Here is a 21,882-nt window from a genome sequence, read left to right on the forward strand (position 1 = left end):
TAGCATGGGGCTGAACTGGCAGTGTTTCCCCTGAGGGCACGGCGGTTGTGCTCATGCTGAGGAGGCTTTGATGACCTGACACTCATGACGGAAACTCCCTCCAGGGCTGACTCCTCGAGGGACGGTCATGCGCACCCTTCTGGGGAAGGTGCTCTGTTTAAGGTTTTGTCCGGATGATCGGGTGGTTGCGGCATGTGCCGGAAACAAAATACTGGTGCTGGATGTGGAGGTAAGATTGAACACCTGCGTGAGGTGAGTGGGGCACAGACCTGATGGGGCCTCCCAGGTGCTGAGGTCCTGCCTGCCTTGTCTCAACAGTGTTTTTTTTGAGGAAGATTAGCCCTGAGCTAACATCTGCCACCAATCCTCCTCTTTTTGCTGAGGAAGCCTTGCCCTGAGCTCACATCCATGCCCATCTTTCTCTACTTTATATGTGGGATGCCTACCACAGCATGGCCTGCCAAGTGGTGCTATGTGCACACCCGGGATCCGAACTGGAGAACGCCAGGCTGCCGAAGCCGAATGTGTGCACTTAACCTCTGCGCCACCGGGCCGGCCCCTCGGCAGTATTTTTAATTGGGCAAATTTTTGTAAAGATGTTAGGGGGAATGACTGAAAGCATATCTTTATCTTGCAATTGGAAAGCCACTCATATTCAACACTGCTATTTTACGTAAGTTGTGAAAACTTTACATGAGATCTGGGTATCAGGGATGACTTTAGACAAACGTGTTCAGTAAGATGTTTATTTCCCTGACATTCTCCTTTCTTTAGTTTCAGTAAATGTGTCACCCTTCCAGGTTCTGTGATTTTTAAATCTCGTATCTGGCTGTGAAATGGTAAACTTCCTTTGACCCGTTACAGGAACGCCAAGCGTTGGAGAGCAGGAGGTGGGCTGGGGCCCAGGGGGGCCTTCTCTCTCCTCCAGATTCGTGTTCTGCTTGACACTGGTTTTGGAGATAGATCACCCGAGGCCTGGTATCATGCCTTGTCTTCTGTTTCCCGAACGAATACAGTTAATGAAGCTGTGTGCCTGAAAAGAGTTTTCTTGCCATAGCCACATTAAAAGGTTACGTTAGCAAGGATGTTAGTCATAAAATCTTAACTGATGATGAATTGATGGTGGGCCCAATGTGTGCCAGGCAGTTTGGAGTACAGAGTGTACATTTGTTTTTTCAAACAATTTTGGGCCAAATTGTGAAATCGAGGCTCACACATTAAAAAGGTTAAGGTCGTCAGTGAAGTCACAGACAGAGTGGGGAGCGTCCTAGGGTCTGGGAGCACCTTTGAGAGCTGTCCAGAGTGCTAGCCCATGACAGCTTCAGGCATAGGTTGGTATTCGAGCTGTAAATATTTACAACGCTTTGTGCAAACATCTGTTGGTGGTTAAATGGATTGGCGTTAGGTGGCCCCGCCAAGTGTAACAAAACTCACCAAACTGAACCAGGAGGACACTGAGCATTGTTAGCGTTTCACGGGGATGAGGTGTCCCAGGAAGAGAAAATGGTCAGCCCGGGGTTGGGTCTCAGCCACTCGCTTGGAAGTCCACGGAAATAAGAGGGAGGCGGCAGACGTTCGTTCCGGTTTCCTAAGTGAATACGGCCGAAGCGGTTGTTCTTTTTGTGTGTCCTTAGCCGCAGGCTTATGAAGTGTGACCCGATTTACCATGGGAAGATAATTTAATGGACACGGGGGGCTGCCCATAAGTACGTGAAGAGGTCACATTGCCTTAACAGTGTTCTTAGGTAGTAAACACTTTATGAAATTCTTTTTGAAAGACTTTGAGTACTGAATGCTTTTTGGTAAAGATACTTTTAACTAATATAAAATGTACCATAGGGCTGGCCCCATGGCCCAGTGGTTAAGTTAATTCTCTCCACTTCAGGTGGCCTAGGGTTTTACCGGTTTGGATCCTGGGTGCGGACATGGCACTGCTCATTGGGCCATGCTGGGGTGGCGTCCCATGTGCCACAACTGGAAGATACCCACAACCAAAATATACAGCTATGTACTGGAGGGGTTTGGGGAAAAAAAGGAAAAATAAAAACTTTAAAATATATATATATATATATATATATATATAAATATATATATATATAAATATATATATATTAAAATCATAATATATATAAAATATATATATAAATATATATATATAAAATAATACATATATATAAAATCATAAAATACCAAAAGGAAACAATATTTTTATGCGTGTATATTAGGGGATATTTAAACTGAATGTGAAGTTGAAGGAGAATGCCCCCCACCCCCTGCCGGTGCCTGGATCCCACAGGAACATCCTCTGGGGGCTGGCTGTGACCTTTAGGATGTGGGGTGCTCTCACTGCCCTGTCTCTCAAGTGCTGGGGAGCTCTGGCTTCCGACACTGTCTTCTGGGGCTGCCTGGGCCATGAGAGGCTTCAGGACTTAGAAAGAAGGATGACTCAGTAGCCTGAACACACCGTGTGGTTTTGTCTTAGTAACTGCCTGAGAGGGCGATCTGAAGGACCGAGCGTGGGGTGGACACCCATTGACTGATGGGGCGGGAGAGGGAGTGAAGGTGGAGTGGAGCCCCTCCTCCCACCTCTGCAGGGCTGTCCTGGGTGGTCCAGCATGCCAGATGTGGACTGTGCGGGGGGCAGAAGGGCCAAGAGATGCCTGCTCCATGGCTTGGTTAGGGCCGGCCTGGGTTAGCTTTTGTCTTTTGTTTTTTTGGTGAGGAAGATTGTTGCTGAGCTAACATCTGTGCCCATCTTCCTCTATTTTATGTGGGACACCACCACAGCATGGCTTGACAAGCAGTGCTAGGTCTGCACCTGGCATCCGAACCCACAAACCCCAGGCCACTGAAGTGGAGCATGAGAACTTAACCACTGCGCCACCAGGCTGGCCTCACTTTTGTCTTTTAAAGTTGCTGCTCTTGCGGTGTTTGCTCGCGTCTCAGCTCAGCCGTCTGAGTTTTAACCTCTGGGTCTATATACAGACAGTTTCAAATTTGGAAGAGGGGATTAAGGAATGTAGGATGTATTTTAACAGAAACTATTTTCTGTGGGATATAGGTAACTTCTTAATGACAATAATTACCAGAACGTTCAGTTACTGATCTTCTCACAATTCTCCCAGAGCCTGTCCACATCAGCCGAGCTGGAGGGCCACCGGGGCCCTGTGACTGCCGCTGAGTTCTGTGCTTGGCGAGCACGAGTGCTCGTCTCGGTGTCTGAGGACAGAAGCTTTAAGGTAAGTGGATGCCATTGGACTATCTGTGCTTCCCGATACGACAGGGGCTCAGTTTATGGTCACCGCCACAAGCGTGATTATTCTACCACATTCCGTATGACGGCCATCGTCCTGAACCTCGGCCTCACATTCTGGCGGGGGTCACCAGCCGGGCGCGGGACACCGGTGAGGCCCTCACAGCACCCTCTCATGTCCCCACATTCCCAGACGGGTTTGAGTCAACTGTGGATGCTCCTCCTCGAGTCCAGGGCCTCGGGGAGCTAAAACATTAATTTATCTCCCCGGCGTTTCCTCGGGGCCGGAGCAGAAGAGCCGTTTTCCAGTATCAGAGGATTGATCAGAACTAAATTGGGCTTGAGAAGAAAATAACCTAAAATGCAAGTTCAGTTCCCATCTGACCCCAGGCTGGCCAGTGTCATGATGGTTGTCTTACTGACAAAGACGGGACCGTGCACGTCGCAGTTCAAAGGAAAGTGGAGCATCATTAACATGCATCTGTAGAGAGAGGAGAGGACGTGAAGACAGTGGGGTTGTCATCGTGAAATTTCTGCCTGGTAAAAACACCTTGAAGCGGGTTCTTCCTTGCTGGGAGCTGGCTGTCCGGCCAGAACCCCAGCTCGAGGACTGACCAACTGCTGACAGTTGACTGACTTTTCTAGTCTGCAAAGTGGATGTGCTGGCGCCCATCGCCGTGGGGGTTGTGAGCACTGAAGGAGCCGATGTTTGAAAAGCAGCAGAGTGTGCCGGTCACACAGTAAACGCAGGATGCACATTACGGCACGCTTCACGCCTCCTCTTGGCAATGTTGATTAGGTGCTCGAAGTGTCTCCAGCCTTGTCTTGTCTTGGGTCTTCCAATCCACAGGTTGTTATTTCTGGAAATGCTAGTTTTTTTCTGTGTGATTCGGGCATCTTTTATTGTGTTTCTACGGTTTTATTATCTATATCCATATTTTATTATTTTTTTTATTATTTTCTCTCTCTCTCTTTCTTTTTGGTGAGGAAGATTGGCCTGGAGCTAACTCTGTTGATAATCTTCCTCTTTTTGCTTGCAGAAGATTGTCCCTGAGCTAACATCTGTGCCAATTTTCCTCTATTTTATATATGTGATGCTGCCACAGTGTGACCACCAATGAGTGCTGTAGGTCTGTGCCTGGGAACCGAACCCAGGGCAGCCAGAGTAGAGAACACTGAACTTAACCACTAGGCCACTGGGGCTGGCCCCATTTTCTCTTTTAGAAAACCATTCACACAGATTGTTTTGCAGTTGGGTGGAAGCATTAGTTCAAGCTATAGCAATAATGGCAAAATTTTTTACCTCTTCTAAAGAAACATGTCTCTGTCAAAGGTTTGGGACCATCGTCTGGGATCATTAATATACAGCTCATCAGTGTTAACAGGTAACTTGAAACTCTTACATCTTTTCTGTCCATGGGCTCTGTGTAACCCAGCTCTCCTGGTGCACGTATTGTTCTGTAAGCTGGAGCTGTGACATTTACGGGGACCTGAGTGTCTCCCCTCAGTGGCTGTTTCACTCCCATCCACACATTGAAAGGATTCACTTAACAGTTAATTTTCTTGAGGGTTATCTTAAAATATAAGCATATGCTTGGAGTCTGAGCCTTTCTATTTTGGAAAATGAAAAAAGCATGTTGCTGGACTATAAGGAAGATGCTGTCTGCCTTTGGGAAAGGGGGTCCTCTACTGTCCCGGAGAAGCAGGGCCCAGAGCTAAGGGGTCTGCAGGGCCAAGGGCACATGGATCCAGTGGGTGTGGTCGGGAGAGAGGAGCAGGCCTGACTCCGGTTCGGGCAGGAAGCGCTTGTACAGCTCAGGCAGCTGAGCACTTTCTGCAAACTGTCTTTTTGGTGGTGCTGATGCCAACACGTGACCATGCAGTTGAGCAGTGTGGGTGCCCTCGGGGCTGCAGCGTTGTGGGGCTGGCGTGCTGCAGGCGATGGGTGTCCCCAAGCATCTCTTGCCTGTGACATCCGTGCGGGGTTCCCCCAAGCCCCTCATGAGACCGGCTTCCAGCGTTCCTTGTGCACCTCTCGTGTGCACAATCTAGTTTATGTGGAGAAGGGGAATAGAAAGTTAATATAAGACAGTTCCTTTCTTGGGACAAGTAGCATGAAAATACAGCTTAAAGAATATACAGATCCCTTGCGACTGGTAGAATTACTGTTATATTTCCCCAGAGATTCAGTGCTCTTCCTGAGATTAATTTATCCATGTGGAAAATATGATATTTTAACAAATTGAATCCATTTACCAATCTCAGGGATAAAGCATGTCTTGTGGAATTATGTTGGAATTATTTTCCTGAAATTAATTATGTGGAATTATTATTTGGCTGTCAAGGAAACAATTACAAACTTGATTTTGATGTCATTTATAGTTTATTTAGGACATGCCGTGTTTTGAATATGTATTTATCTTAATTCTCCTAAATTTTTGACAGTTTCGATTCAGAATTTTTTTTTTTTTAAAGATTTTTTTTTTAATTTTTTCCTTTTTCTCCCCAAAGCCCCCTGGTACATAGTTGTATATTCTTCGTTGTGGGTCCTACTAGTTGTGGCATGTGAGACGCTGCCTCAGCGTGGTCTGATGAGCAGTGCCATGTCCGCGCCCAGGATTCGAACCAACGAAACACTGGGCCGCCTGCAGCGGAGCGCGCGAACTTAACCACTCGGCCACGGGGCCAGCCCCCAGAATAAGTTTTAAATGAAATGACATCCTAGGCCACAATTAAAAAAAAAAAAGACATCTATTTAACTACTGTTTCATCACTACTTGCACGATTTTATTATTTCTGGGTTGCTCAAGAGTCGTTCTGTTGCAAGTTTAGTGCTCCTTGTTTATGACAGGTTCTCACGCCGTCAGTGACTCGCGGAGCCGTTTGGGTGAATGCGCCAGGCTCTCTGCTTGGGCGGCCATGTGTGAGCCTTGGTCCTCCTCACAGGTCATGAGCGACACCTCCCGGGGCTTTTCATGTGGTAACGGCCCATCTTCCCACGCTCACTCTCAAATAAGTTTGTATTCACTTACAGTTTTGCTTCCTGGGAAGGAAGTTATTTCAGAATAGTTCAAACTTGACTCAAAGAAATATTATAAGTAAAACTGATAGTTCTCAGTTTAAACCAAATCAGGTGCTTTTAAAGCTAAATATTCGTGTATTCCGTTCAATAGCCTCCCCTCTCCTGAGTCTGTTCATTGATGAAGACAGTCGGCAGCTGGTTACGGGGTCTGCCGATGGCCAGGTGAGGGCACTACGAAATCTAAGCCCACCTTCAAACGTTATTCTGGCTAAGGGAGGTCTGCGTTTAGTTGCTTTGTGCTCCTTGTGACTTGAAGGAACCCGTCAGGCTCAGCTGCTGAGATGGCGCCTTCCGGGGCCTGGGCCTCACTGTGGGATTTTCACCCACAGGGTATTTCCTGCTGAGAAGCCGGGCATCTGTATGTCCTAAAGCCTCCAGATGAGAACCCCTCACACAACCGTTAGTGTCGGCTTCATGTATTTTGAAAAATTTGAAGATGTTTGATCTTTTACTTTCTTTCTTTCTTTTTTTTTTAATATTTTATTTTTTGTTTTTCTCCCAAAGCCCCCCAGGCCGTAGTTGTGTATTTTTAGTTGTGGGTCCTTCCAGTTGTGGCATGTGGGACGCCGCCTCAGCGTGGCCTGATGAGTGGTGCCATGTCCGCGCCCAGGATTCGAACTGGCGAAACCCTGGGCCGCCGAAGCAGAGCTCGAAAACCTAACCACTCGGCCACAGGGTCAGCCCCATCATCTTTTTCAAAACTGAGTTTTTTAGGGGAGAAGTTTAGGTCTACTCCACAATGTATACATACTGCTCTCTTTTTTAAAAGTTGCTTTTGATATAATTTGGGAAAGGTCTTCCCTCCTGCGAGTCCCCTTTACTCTCACACAGAACCCGTCACTTCTGACACTTCTGGTCACCAAAGGTGTGGGGTTTTCCCCCACAGGAAGCAATTCTCCAGGACAGCAGCCAGGTGTCCTACAATCTAACTCAATCCTGACGCTGTCTACCTGGGGAGAGTGTCAGACCCCACAGGTTAGGGGCTCAGTCCCATGACCCTGCCCCCTCTTCAGAGGCCAATCGCAAACAGTAGGTCCCCAGGTCACCACTATTTCTGTTTGACTTGGCTGCAAATGGAGGTTCCCATGACCCTCCTCAGGTTTGTTAGAGTGGCTCACAGAACCCAGCGAAACACGTGTGTTTACCAGTTTATTACATAATAAAGGACACGATGAAGGATGCAGACGAACACCCAGGAGGAAGACGTACATGGGGCGAGGTCTGGGAGGGTCCCCAGCACAGGAGCCTCGTCCTTACCAAGTTGGGGGACGTCACCCACCTGGTGCAGATGCTCTCACCAACCCGGGAGCTCTCTGATACCGTCCTTTTGGGTTTTGATGGAGGCTCCGTTACATAGATGTGATTGATTAACTCATTGGGCATTGGTGATCAAGCTCAATCTCCAGCCCTCTCCCCTCCCTAGAGGTCAGGGTGGGACTGACTGTTCAACCTCTACTCACTGGGTGGTTCCCCTGGCCACCAGCCCCCCTCGTTTGCTGACCTGGGGGCTTCCCAAAGCCCCTCATTCACATAACAAAAGACACCTGTGCTGCTCTCATCACTTAGGAAGTTCAAGGGTTTTAGGAGCTCTGTGCCAGGAACAGGGTCCTAGACCAAATGTATATTTCTTATTATAAATTGCAATATCACGGATATATTTTTGTAAAAGAAGATCATTCTTTTTCTTTTTGACAAAGTTGACAGCTATCACCTAGCGGCGTGTCAGATGTGTTTGTGGCTGTGTATTCGTAGTGTTGGGTTTAGAGAGAATGGGCTGGGCCCCTGGAGACCAGAGCATAGTCTCCTCTTAGCCAGAGTGGTTTGGAGAAGACCTGTAAGCCCTAAGTGTGTCTGCACCTAAAGTCACTGCTCTCGACCGACATGGTGATGCGGAGAAGGGCTCTGAGATTTCGGGTGTCTAGGGAAGGAGGAGATCTTAGGACCCTAAGAATGGGCCTTAGGACCAGAGAAGAAGGATCAAGGGGACTCTCTGAAGCCACGTAGTGCTTGTCTCTTGCTCCTGTCTGCTCCCAACTCATTTCCCTCATCTGGCTTTTCCTGCGTTTTCATCTGTAGCATTTGATGAGTTACTTGTCTAGACGTTTTGCTTCTCCAGCTTTGGATCTTCAGTTTGGGTGAAAGTCATCATTATCGTTGTGTGACACATGTGGACCTGAAGAAAAAGACCGAGAGTTTCTCCACCAGGAGGGTTGAGTCCCAGCTCTGCAGCCTGCCAGGTAATGTTGCTCTGCTCTCCCGGGGCTCATGCTCCACCCAGCACTCCCTGAGCAGCCTTCCAGGCTCCTAGTTAGGGGTGGTGAAGGGAGAGTAGGGACGAGATGGTTTCTTGTGAGGAGAAGCCCAGGGTGGTGAGCTTAGACATCCACCTGGCACTGGGCAGGTCTTGTGAGGCAGGATGGGGTGGGGGTGGGTGAAGGCTCCTCTTGTGTGCGTGGGGGGAGTTCGGTGAACCGGGAGCTGGTGAGTAGCAGCTTCTGCTGGTGGCTGTCATGGAGTGAGGAGACCAGAGTGGACAGACCTCCCGTGGCTTTTCTGTCCTGAGCAGACTGTACACTGCACATCACAGCTTCCACCTCGGTCAGCCTGGCTCTGCCCACCCTCCTCCGGGTCCTCACCCGGTCTTCCCTGCACGTCATGGATTCCACCTCGGTCACAGAAGGAGCCGGCACCCTCTAGAAACACTGCTGATTTTACATTTTAGTCCAGCTGACGACTCTCTTTTATGGGTGTATGCAGTCTGATAATTTTCATGTTATAGCAAGTGTACCTGCTCTGCTGTGTTTCAAGTTTATCATCATTTTTACTCTTTCTTTTAGTTAGTTTGTGTGGGGGTTTTTGTATGTATGTGAGGATAGCTTTTAGTTTGTCCTTTTCAAAGTAGGTCAGAAATTACCTTTATGAAATATATCTATTTTTTCCTAATGCCTTAAACCTTGGCTTTCATGATTTCTTGTATAAATACCCATTTATTGCAAAGTCAACCTTAACCCACTTCAGGAATGCAGAGTTGCTCTCTGAGTTGACCATCTCCTTGCTTACTTTTCCTGGTTCTACACTTGAACCCCCTCTTTTTGCCCCTCCAGGCCTCATGACTGAGGGTCTAGTTATTCCTAACGTTGCTCTTTCCGATGCATGTGTCTGAGTCTTTCTTATTCATGAGTTATCCTAGCTGCAGATATTTCCCACAATACCCTGCCTTGTCAACTGTTTGCCTTTAACTTGATGGGTCATTGTAATTTCACTTCTCAGATTATCAATAATTCTGTTCCTAGAAGAGAGTCAGCTTCCCTCTACAGATGGACTGGAGAGAGGAGGAGAGATTGAAGTAGAACTTCCTGTCCTGAGTCTGGCACCCTGTGCTCTCTCGCTTGTCCCGAGTTCTGAACGTGGGTTGTAAGTACAGTGGACTTGGCCAATGCCATGTGGAGGAAAATCTCTTAAATTAGGATCATTTTTTAAGAACAAGTAAAATAAAACTGAATTATTTTTATCCATTTGAGTAATAATAACTGTAAGTGTTTTTAGGATTGCATATTTTAAGTCTTAAAGTTGGTAAACTTGGTCAATTACTTTAAAGTCTATTTTTCAGGAGAAATGAAATTATTTTAAATTTTGCTCACCAAGATCTAGGTAGATCTTGACTCTGTAAGAGGGTTAAGGGGAGACAGTTGTCACTCATTCTAAACTTTTCCCCTATCTGTGCCATATATCATACATTTAAAATTGACCCCAAGTGAATTTTATTTATTTCTGTGTTTGATGGGAGTATATGCATATTTGGTAATGTAAGGAAGCCACTGTTTAACTGTGAGTGAAAGAATATATTAGGATTGTCTTCACCTCTGGCCCTCCCAGAGCACGGAAAGCTCCAGAGACGACTAGGATCAGCCTCCGGTCTTCATGGACGAGCGGTGGTTGTTGGAGAGGGAGACTTGAGGAGCCTGCTGGCTCGGCTGCAGCCCTGCCTTGATGGCCCGGCTGTGGCCGCCGCTGTCTGGTCTGCACTGTGGGCGGAGGCTGGGACAGGAACAGACGCTTGGCCTGTGCTTGAGCAGATTAGAGGATCTGAGGTCATGGATCCCCAACGTCTCCTCTTAGAGCGGTGGCAGCACACACAGGATCTGGTTTCTGTTCCCAACCACCTGTTTGGTCAACCTGTGGAGTGGTGTTGGAGGATGACAACACGGAGCATGAGCCGGGGGGTGTTGGGGGCTGTTGGAGCCAGGTGACCGGGGCTGGTGTTTGGGTGGGTGTCCTGGAGCTGGCGGTGGGAGAGAGGTGGATCTGGAGAGCTGTGCTGAGTCCATCTGGCATAACCAGAATGAGGCTTGTTAGTCAGTTCATTAACCTTTGTCTAGTTTGTAAACTGAAAAAAAAAGAAGCAACAACAGAGCTGTGTTTGCCTTCTTGTGAACTCTGCCGCTCTGGGTGTAGTCTCCTCCTGGGCTTGTTTCCTCCTTTACTAACGCTGCCTGGGAGGACCTCTAGCTCCAGTCCAGGGCACCGAGCCCTCCCCCCCGCCCCACTTGCAGGGGCCCCCATCTGTGCGCTGTCTTGTGGAGGACGCAGGCACCAGCCTCTTTTGTGACCTCAGAAGAAATAAAAACCTTGCAGATCACAGTCGATTTGGGCCCAGTTTGTGGCCACTTGTGTTCCTTGTCTTCACTAGACAGTGGACGCCGAGAAAACCCCAAACAGTTTTAATACCAGCCAGGTCGACTGCCATTACGGATCACAGGGGGTTAGCACCAGCCTCCTGCAGCCGCGGTGGGAAACCTCGTGCATCATCGCTTTGCTCCCCTCACTGGAGAATTGGTGTGACGTTAGTGACGTGCTCTGGAACTGAAGCTTAAGGAAGAAGATCACTACAATTTGTTCTCTTTTTCTTTCAATTAGTGTTTCTTCTGAGAATGCCAGCTGCTTGTGGATCGGAAGCTCAGCTGGTTTGTTCATACTTAACTTGGCAAACTTTGAACTGGAAGCAGTTTTACGTTACAAGGGTAAGATGAGAATTCAAATAATCTTTGATACAGATTTCACGTGACTTTGACATTTTCTTTGTCTGATGTTTGGGGAATCACAGTTTCTGTGTAGACAGCCTGTCCTCTGAATTCGAGGACGAGACACGTCAATCACTGGCCATAGCCGGCCCTCCTCAGGGTCGTGGTAACCTCTGGGCTGCTGGATCCCACCGACACGTGTCTGGTTCTGCTCTGACCTCTGGTGGCGCCTCCCTGAAGCTATTTCCTGTCTTTGGTCCTCTCCCGTACCTGGCTCCATGGGACGCCCTTCCCCTCCTTGCTCTGGGGTCTGTGCCAGTCTGTGTCAAGGACGCTTCAGTCAGCCCTGTCAGTATTTCCCGCTGAAGACGGGGCACCCGGGCCTGGACCACCTCACAGTGTGTCAGACTCAGCCTGTCTAAATTGAGCAGACGTGCTCTCCTTTCCAGCCTGGTTCCCGTCCTCAGATTCTGTCCACGGTGTTGCTCCTGGCCAAAATGTAGGGATGGTTCCCAACACCTCCCTCCTCCCTCCTGGCAGTCAGGTCTCAGCTTGGCCCAGGGCACACCTCCTTCCCTCTCCCTGGGGGGTCACGCCTCCGTTTTCATCATGTTCCGCTTGGTGAAGGGACTTTGCTTGAACCCTAGAAACCTCAGCGCCTGAGCACTCTCCTCCCTGAGCCGGCCAGTCCTCCTGTCCTTTGAGACTCCCCTGAAATGGTGCTCCGATCGGGTCTGTGTTCTCGTGGGAGTTCCGTCTTTCCTCCCCAGCACTTTCACCAGTGTGAGGGAGTTGTCTGTACGCTGTCCTGCGGTCCATTTCTCCACGAGAGTCTGCTGCACCCGTGGAAGGAGCTGACTGGCTCTCGTTACATTCCAGCCCCCAGCAGCCTGCGTGCAGTAGACAATCAGGATGCGGTGGATAGGGGCGCCAACGAACATTTGGCTCTGTTTACCTACCCCATAAACGTTGCTTCTTTATTTCTCTTTGCTGAAAATGAAGATTTTAGGAACCTCAGCATTCAAGTTGCTGGATCGTGTGCAGTGATGGGCAAAACCGGGAATCACATGGTGAGTCATGCCCATTCACTGCACTTGGATTCTGTAGCATGCCCGTCCGAACTTTCGATGTAACTTAGTGTCTTCCCTGTTTTGTCATGACGGGCTCACTAACTGAGATTTCATCTGTGGAAGTTTTCATGACTCACGCAGTAGTGTGCAACTTCTATTACCAAACTATATAATAGTATAAATGTATGCTATATGTATATACACTATATAATAGCACTGTATATAGATATGCACTATATAATAGTACTATATACACACACTATATGATAGTACTATATATATACACATACGCTATATAATGGTACTACATATATATGCACACTATATAATAGTGCTATATATGCATACAGTATATAATAGTACTATATATACACACACTATAATAGTACTCTATATATACACACAGTATATAATAGTACTATATATATACACACACTATGTAATAGTGCTATATATGTATGCATACAGTATATAATAGTACTATATATACACACACTTATATAATAGTACTATATATATGCACACTATATAATAGTGCTATATATGTATGCATACAGTATATAATAGTACTATATATACACACACAATATAATAGTACTATATATATACGCACACATTCTATAATAGTACTATATATACCATATATGTACACACTATATAATAGTACTCTTTATATACACACACAATATAATAGTGTTATATGTCCACATGCTATATACATGGACTATATCAATACTATGTCTATACCCAGACTGTATAATATTACCTGTATATGCACTATACAATAGTGTAACTACAAGTGAGGCAGACAATTTTTGAAGAGCCGTGTTGATGACGAGTGTGGATGCATGGTCACGAGTGTACCATAGTGATGGAGTTAATTTGTCACCCCCCGTCCCGTGCAGGCCTTCTGCTTGCTCACGTCCTTGTTCGGAAGTCAGGTCGCCGTGTTGGAGATCCGCCTGGCCTGTCTGGTGAGGTCTCTGCCGCGCCCCAACGTTGGGAAGGATCTCTCAGTGCTGCCTCGGTACCGTCCTTTCAAGCGGGACATGCGTGAGCCGGGTTATCAGTGGGCAGACTTTAGACCCCTTTTATCTTAAGAAATAAAAGTAAAGTTTAGAAAACTCTCTGTTTGAAAGAAATTCTTGCTCATGCCAATGCCTCCATCTTGTTTAAAACTAAATGGCTCGTCATTTATTTTAATGTGAAACACTATTTTATTTCAGAGTAGAATGTAGATTATAAAACAGCACTTTTATTAAAAGTATTAATGTATTTCTGGGAAGAATGAGCTTGACAGTGTTCTCACTTCTGAATACTGCACATCCACATCCGCCTGAGTTAATCATTGAAGTGTCCTAAAGTGTGCATTTCATTGAAAGACTCCTCTGTAGAATTTTGCTCTCATAGGATGATTTTGTGTTTTTATTTTAGCTCTGGTGTCTTACCGACCTCTCCACTCTACTTTGCTCTTGTTGAGGAAAAAAGTACCAAGCCGGCTAGTCAAAAACAATCGGGTCAGTATAACATTCTGTGAATATAGAAATACAAAAGGTGTTCCTTCCCTTTAGTTACCGTGATATCAGCATCGTTCTGTTGCTTTGTGAATTTGTCAAAGACAGGATTCAGGACTTCCTTCCTTCCGTTATGTCTTCGTTCCTCTGCCTCTTGCTTATTTCTGCATGCCATTTGTGGTAGGCTACGTGCTAGATGTTTCTTTTCCTGAAGTGGAGGTAATTCATAGGATTTCAAAAATATTTAATCTTTAGTGTCCCCTGGACACAATGTCACATAGACCGAGTTTAGCGTGCGGCCCGTTTGATGACGACGTGGGCAGTGTCCTGCGGGTGACACCCCGGCCAACACTGCAGGGAAGCGCTGACGTTTTCGTCCCTGAGGATCGGAAGTACAGAGTGTCAAACATTGCATTCTGTGTTACTTAAGGAATGAGAAAAACGTTTTTTGTTGTCTTCTTATCTTTTAATGGCCTTGGTTTAACCTTCTTTGCTGGTAATGGTTGCTTTGGCATCAGGTATGAAACTTCTTAAATGTATAGGTCACAAACTTATTCCATGTGTGTGAACTTTTCTGTTTTTAAGGAACTGTGTCCAGAATGACATGACAATGTTCAATATTTGCTTCTCCTTTAAACTCATTTTTACACAGCCGTGCGGAGTGTCGTAAAGGACCAGCCCCTGGTTTTCCACAGCAGAGTCAGGTCCTCTGGGTACACGTCTGCCCCGCAGTGAGTAAACCAGCTCGCAAGCCACTCACCCCAGTACAGGAACAGCAGTGTGACGTGCCAAGGAGGCAGGGTTCAAATACAAGCGTAACTATGTCCTGGAGGGTCATCCCACGGGCGGGAGACAGAGCACGAACAGCAGTTAAAGTGTAGCATCTGCCCTCAGAATGTCAGTCACACAAGTGGCAGCAGCTGCAGCAGCAAGCATTTATTGAGTGCTTACTGTGTGCCGGGCCTCCTGTCACCCTCAGATCAGATTATCCTTGACTAATAATGGTGATAGTGAGTGAGCGTCTAGTGGGAGCAGGGGACGGGGTGAATGGGGGCCGAGAGAGAGGGAGGCAGCGATGGGGGCATGTCTACACTGGCCTCACTCTGACGTCGGGGCGTTAAATCCAGTGTGTTCAGAACTCACATCAGCAGCCCTGAGGTGGGTCGGGGGAAATTTCAAAGACGAGGAAATATGAAAACCTGCTATCTGAGGAGTTTCAGGTATAACAGAGTCTTGAAACCCCTGGTCCTTCAGGAGTCCCAGGTCTCTGAGGCAACTTTGGCTTTTCTGTCTAAAATGCAGACCTGTTGCCACCCTCCTCCCGCCCCAAATCCTGACCCTTTATCTGTTCTCAACACAGCCGCCAAAATGGCCCCATTACCTGGAAGCCCCGTGGGGCCCCCTACACCGAGCACAAGTGGGGGCTTTGGTGGGCTCTCCAGGGTCCTCCCTGGGTGGCATCCACCCACCCTTCCTCATTGGCCTCACCTCTACCATGCTCCCTGCTTGGACCCCGTGTAGCCATACCCGGTCACGCCGTCCCATGCTGTCCGTCTGTCCCTCCTGTCTCAGGGCTCTGCATGGGCCCTTCCCTCCCCATGTGGCTCCCTGGGGCTAACCTGGGTGGTCTTGCAGAGCAGCCAGTCTCTGCTCCCCATGTGCAAGCCGCCGTCCTGGCTGCTCTGTATCAAGTTACAGCCCCGGCCACCTCTCCCAGGCCATTCCTGCTTTACTCCTTCTCTTCGGCCTGATCACTGGCTGGCATGACTGTGTGTTTTATTTATTATCTGTTCCATAAACCCCTCAGCCTGGGACAGTGCCTAGCACCTTGGACCCTCTCACAAAGCCCTTCTGGGTGGGTGGACGGATGGATGGATGGATGGATGAGTGCATGGGTAGGGGGATGGATGGATGGATGGAAGGAAGGATGGATAGATGGAAGCATGGATGGATAGATGGATTCTGAATTCATGTCCCGGCAAAATTGCACACCAGTGCATGCCCTGACCCTGTGGGATAGCTTAGTGGGAGTGGCACCTATATGTTAAGTGTGGACGGCTAGGGTCCACTTTATTAAGGTGTGTGTTGAGTGTGGGGCCCTGTGTGGGAGCCCAGGGGCAGGAGGGGGCCAGACCATGGATAGCCCTGCATTTGACTTTACAGGAAAAGTACAGGGTGCTGGTACAGTGTTTTTAAGGGGGTCACCTGGTCAGGACATGCAGCACAGCCACATCTCTGAGGCAGTGTGAGATGGATAAAAAGGAGGTGAAGCTGGCCTTGTCTGCGCCCACCTTCCTTCTTGGTGTGCTTCCCGCGCTCCAGCTCCGGGGCGGGGCTCTTGCTCCTTCTCAGATGCTCCTAGCTGGTCCCTGCTCAGCAGCCCTGCACCCTTTGTTCTCTGTATGGGACGCTTTCCTCTGGTCCTCGTGGGGCTCCTGTCCTGTCCTTGCCTCACCCAGGCCCTGCCTGTGTGAGCACCCTGGAGACACTTGTGGATCCTGCAGCAAACACAGAGCCCCCGGGGGTCGCCCCCTCCTGCCCCATCTTGTCCCGACAGCCCTGGGCTGAATGTGGTGTTCACTCTGCCTGGCCTGGATGCAGGTGCAGGACGGGGACGTGGCTGTCCCCATGTCTGTTGCTGGAGCTCAGCACCACGTGTGCAGGGAGCACACAGCACCGGCTCTTCCCATTGTTGTCAGAAGGGCCCCGACTGTGGCAGGGGGCATCTCTCCAGGGCTCTGTGCATCTGAAAAACGGGCCAGTGTGAAGTGATTGTTTAATTGCTGTCAATATTTAAAGTTCATATTCTATTAAAGGGAGAATTCAGTGTGACTTCCCAGTACATTGCACTTCTGTTTCTGAGTAGACTTGTGGAATAATGTCAGTCAATGGAATTTGACTTCTATTGAGATTATATAAATTTATTCTCCAAAAATGAAACAACTTCATAAGAATCATAGTTTATATTCAAATTAAGGGACAGTCTGCCTTTGTGAGCAGTTTTTTGATTTAGAAATCTTTCACACAAATCTCACAGAATATGATCAATAAATAATTTACAATGTAATCTTTGCAAAAATAATTGTAGCTTTTTTTCTAGTAATCCACAATTTGTAAGTAAATAGCACAGTGTTCTCCAGAATTTTTATACCAAAATACATTTTATTTTCCAGCAGTGAATCACCAATGTAGATATGTAATTGGAAGAATAGCTGTTATAATTAACGGGACACAAAGCATTTATGTATTTGTATATATTTTTTCACCACAAAGTATGCATCTCTTAGAACCTTAGAACTTTTAATCTCTGGGAATGACATAAGAGTTTTCTTTCCACAGTGTAACCATGTTTTTACCAAAGACTAATATCAAGAATAATGGTAAAAGATCTTCAAAATGCAAGAACAATTACAAATGGTATGTAACTAGTCTATGCATTCAGAGTAAATTTGAAATAGTTTGGAGAGGCCCTGCAAATATTTAATTGAATTTTTTTTCGAACAGGTATGAGACCTTATAATTGTGTATACAGAAACATATGTATATATGTGCATATAGACACAAATCATATATAGTCTATAAATGTCCTTTTAGTCAAATTTAATTCTTTCATGTTAATCATTTTTCAGACATGTTGCTATTTTTACCACCTTAACAACTTTGGTGTAATTGTTAAAATTTAGTTTTAAAAAGTGTTATAGCTAATGATTATTCTTGATAAGCTTCTTAGGTGATAATTGGATGGAAAATTTCAGCAGTTCTAGTGCTCAATGTGAACCTTGAATGGTCGTCAATTTGGAAGCGCTCCCTTTCATCCAGCATCCCCGTGGCCCCAGGGCTGGCCTTCTGGCTCTGGCTCCACGCCCTTGTGTGATGTGGACAAGTCATGCGGATTCCCTGGACCCATTTATCTAGACAAGAAGGCATTTGGGGGGCCTCCAGGGTCTTCCCAGTTCCACACTTGAAGGTTACATCATCCAAACAGAGATGCGGGCCACAGCGTTTAAAGTGTTCCTCACTTAATGCAATCACACCTGCACTTGAACAGTCATTAGGTCTGCAGAAACATGCACCACACACTGATTTTACCCATAGTTAGTGATGTTTTCTTATATTCTTTTCTTTCCCTTTCTTTCTTTTTTTTTTGTTGCTGAGGAAGATTTGCTCTGAGCTAACATCTGTGCCAATCTTCCTCTACTTTGTATGTGGGACACAGCCACAGCATGGCTGGTGATTGGAGTAGGTCTGTGCCTGGGATCTGAACCTGTGAACCCACATCTCCTAAGCGGAGTGCACAGAACCTTAACACCTTGGCCACAGGGCTAGGCCCAGTGATGTTTCTTGTGGCTCTTCCTGCCACTCTCTGCTGCTCCCTATCTGAGCAGGTCATTGACATTAAGCATGTGGCTGTGGCAGATGCCTTCCAACGCTGTGGAACCCACTGTGGTCCAGAGTGAAATGCAACACCTGGAGTTAGGCTGAACTCTGATTTTTTTGGTGATGTTTTTCTACAAGGAGCCTGGCTCTCTCGACCAAGCAAGTCTCTGATAGGTTTCTGGCCCTTGGAGGCCTTTTGCTGAGAGGCTGCACGTGGCCGAGCTGGTGAGGCCCCAACACGATGTCCTGGGTACAGGCCAGTGTTTCCTGCAGCAAGGCGGTCTGAACACCTTCCAGATTTGACTTGAGAGGGTGGCGTTGTCTCACTGACAGGCGTCTTGCAAGGCCAGTCTTACCAGCTTTTACTGAGTATACGTGGTAGGAATAAATATATACGATCCGTCATTCAGTAACTTCCAGTTTTTAGAACAGCACATTTTCAGATCGCAGCCACCTTCCCTTTGCTGCCATCTGCTGGGCGCCTGGTGCGTTTCTGCGTTTCTCTGACCCGTAACTAGGCTGCGACAGGTGGCTTCCTGTTTCATTTATAGTGTGGATCCTGGGACTGAGGAGGCCACAGGGGTGCAGCGAGGAGCCGGCCTCACAGGCTGGTCCCCACCCCTACCATGGCCTTGCACCACCTGGAGGCTGAAAACCAGTTGCTGAAATTAACAACGATTTTTTTTTTAATGATTTTATTTTTTTTTAGGATTGGCACCTGAGCTAACAACTGTTGCCAATCTTCTTTTTTTTTTCTCCCCAAAGCCCCCCGGGACATAGTTGTATATCCTAGTTGTGAGTGCCTCTGGTTGTGCCATGTGGGACGCCGCCTCAGCATGGCCTGTTGAGTGGTGCTAGGTCTGCGCCCAGGATCCGAACTGGGGAAACCCCGGCCACCGAAGCGGAGCCCGAGAACTTAACCACTGGGCCACCGGGCCGGCCCCAACAGGGAGATTCTGACTAAAGGTCTGGCTGCCCTTCATATGGGCCGTGTGCCCTGCTCACAGGTCCCTCCTGCCCTGCTGTGGATTTTGAGCATCAGTCCTTTTTTATCCCCTGCCTTCTTTGGCTTCTTTTAGAAACTGGGAATGTGATCATTTTCATGGTAAATAGAAGCCATTTGTGGATTATTTGAGTCATTAGTGTTAGGACAGCCACCCACAAAGAGTATGAAACTGAGGAGTAAAATGTGTTTTCTCTGCCCGAGAGCCCTCCCCCTGAACCATCTCGGTATTCGTGTCCATTTATATTAAATCTGATAAATCTTTGATATTTTATACTCAGAACACATGCATTTCTTGGCAATACGGAAAATGTCTATTTTAAAGAGTTATTTCGTGGTTTTGAAATGGAAGAGTTTATATATAAATATTCAAGTTTGATGGAATAAAATTACGCGTGCAAATAGGTGAAAACCCACTTTAGTTCCAGTCTGTTTTTCATTTTTCCTTTCCCTTCGAACTGTATCTTGATCTTTATCATCTCTGATCTTCCTTCCAGTAAGGAGTACCCCTCAGAGAGCCCTCTGCCAACCAGACTCAGCAAGCAGCTCGCTGTAGCCAGCGACCCCACAGCCGTGTGCTGCCTTCAGTTTTCAGGTAGGTCTGCTTCGCGGCGTTTCTAAGAGTCCCTTCTTCTGCCTGCTGTTCCATTGTAAACAGATTTTAAAATCTTGGTTACGTGCAGTTATGTGGCATTGTCGGAATCTGGCTCAGAATCAGACCTCACCTATCTGTCAAGGGGAGAGCAGAATCAGTGCACAGGATTCACATTTGTACTGGGGGCTCCTGCAGAACAGGAGCCCCCAGATTTGGAATCGCAACCTCCTCCAGGTCTGTGCTCCGTGCGTGAGACCGTCTCCCCAGTAAGCTTTCAAGGGAGTCTGGCAGGAAGGCTGCACGTGAGGGTTATTTGTAGGCAAAGAGAAGCTACAAAATAGTCACCGACTTCCCCTGGGGTCTGGTCGCCTGGTTCGTCGATGGGTTGAAGGAAAGTGCACCCGTGTCTCATATCAGCACCGTCCCCGCCCCCGCAGATGGAGCCTTTCCCGCAGGTGAGCTCTTACTGACCTCCTGGAGCCACTCTGCTCTCAAGTGCCTGGAAGCGCCTCTTCCAAACTTCACTTCTGGGACATCAGCTTTTTTCTAAATATAGTTTGGAAGAAGTTGGGAGGCAGCCCTCCTTGACGTGGCTCCACTGTTTGAGCTCTTCCATCAGAAGTGAACGCTGTTTCTGACCCCCAGGTTTTCCTGGCCCTCAGTCCAGGCTGGATGTAAGGCCTCTGCCTGCGAGCCTGCGCCCCACCCCCACCTCCACGAGTGTTCCTCTCGCCGTAGGTCCAGTGTCTTACGTTGGCTCCCCAAGGTTATAGTTACTTGCAACTGTGCTAAATTCCCCTTATTTTTCATATAATTCTAACCAAATAATTTTTTGGATAATTTTGGGAGCTTAGATGCATAGCATGGTCAGCAGACGTGTTTGTGAAGTTTGATATGCTTGCTCACTAAGATGTGCTTATAGAGAATCACACAGATAAGATTACAGACGTAGGATCCCCAGGTTTGAATAATTATTATCGGGGACGTCTATAATTTGTTTCTACCATATGTCACAGAAACGCCCAGGTGGGACTGCTCAGTCGAATATGCCGCTTCAAACATTGGCCGATGGGAGGCGGGACGCCCCGGGCCTCAGGGTGGGCACCCCGGGTTAGGGTGCTTTGGGTTCAGATCCTGCGCTGCCTGTTGACAAGCCCCTAGACCCCGGGCTCACCGCCCCCACTCCCGATCCTCAGGCTCCCTTTCTGTAAACGGAGGCTCGGGCTGTGACATGAGGGCTGGCACAGGGCGGGGCCCCTGGTGGACCCTCGGTGAGAGTGGTTGGCGGTTGAATAGATGCTGTTTCCTCTTTGAGTCAGGTTTTCTCACTGCCCAAGGAAACGGACCTCAAGTTAACTAAAGATTCTACACTGTGCCTGGCGCAGGCGGCACTCCGATGACTTTTCATTCTACAAGGGGAATCTCTCGTTTGTTTTAAGCAGATGATGGACGGCGGCTGGCCTGTGGCCTAGCCAACCACTTGTCACTGGTCTTTGATGCCGATCTTTCCGGGAAACCTGCTGTTTTTTCAGGTAAAATGTGTGCTAATTTTAGTTAATATGAACTTACAGATGGGTCTCGTTTTGGTCCTGGTTATTAATTGCTAAGTGCCACGTTGTTTTTCCTTCTAGACAAGAACAGAATAGAACCAAGGCTTGAATTGAGGGGATGAAAGGGTGAGATTTAATAAACTGGACTCCACTGAGCCCGGCTACACCAGACAGAGTGAGGCCAGAGTGCAGGCCCTTTCACGGCAGGTGCCCTGCGGTCAGCAGCCATAGGCTTGCAGAGTTCTAGGGGAGCGTGAGGTCGAATCTTACCTAGATGTGAGGTCGAGATAGGTTTTGAAGTTAGTAGGGTTTGTATAGAGATGTTTCCAGGAATGTAACAAGTCAAAGCATTTTTTTTTTTTAAAGATTTTATTTTTCCTTTTTCTCCCCAAAGTCCCCCGGTACGTAGTTGTATAT

At 47.6% G+C, this 21,882-nt stretch overlaps 1 protein-coding gene across 36 annotated transcripts in view; it reads left to right on the forward strand.

The window, feature by feature from the left end:
* Nucleotides 1-21,882, forward strand: part of WDR27 (WD repeat domain 27) — a 213,696-nt gene that overhangs the window by 30,756 nt on the left and 161,058 nt on the right. For 17 of the 36 annotated variants that reach the window (XR_002805247.2, XR_011434342.1, XR_002805246.2 and 14 more), the window contains 15 exons: nt 105-229; nt 3,126-3,239; nt 4,587-4,638; nt 6,105-6,233; nt 6,427-6,497; nt 8,452-8,572; nt 9,629-9,749; nt 11,253-11,356; nt 12,359-12,426; nt 13,332-13,453; nt 13,861-13,943; nt 14,593-14,671; nt 17,280-17,357; nt 19,818-19,915; nt 21,358-21,447. Coding sequence is in view for 18 of the 36 variants with exons in the window: in XM_070256180.1 (XP_070112281.1) it covers nt 105-229; nt 3,126-3,239; nt 4,587-4,638; nt 6,105-6,233; nt 6,427-6,497; nt 8,452-8,572; nt 9,629-9,749; nt 11,253-11,356; nt 12,359-12,426; nt 13,332-13,453; nt 13,861-13,943; nt 14,593-14,671; nt 17,280-17,357; nt 19,818-19,915; nt 21,358-21,447 (1,455 nt within the window). In the remaining 18 variants the exon portion in view is untranslated. Of the gene's footprint in view, nt 1-104; nt 230-3,125; nt 3,240-3,983; nt 4,104-4,586; nt 4,639-6,104; nt 6,234-6,426; nt 6,498-8,434; nt 8,573-9,628; nt 9,750-11,252; nt 11,357-12,358; nt 12,427-13,331; nt 13,454-13,860; nt 13,944-14,592; nt 14,672-17,279; nt 17,358-19,817; nt 19,916-21,357; nt 21,448-21,882 lie in introns of those variants that run through there. The other 19 variants (XR_002805250.2, XR_011434333.1, XR_011434345.1 and 16 more) reach the window with 3 other exon arrangements.

The sequence above is a fragment of the Equus caballus genome, chromosome 31, assembly GCF_041296265.1.
Source record: "Equus caballus isolate H_3958 breed thoroughbred chromosome 31, TB-T2T, whole genome shotgun sequence".
Classification (NCBI taxonomy): Eukaryota; Metazoa; Chordata; class Mammalia; order Perissodactyla; family Equidae; genus Equus; species Equus caballus.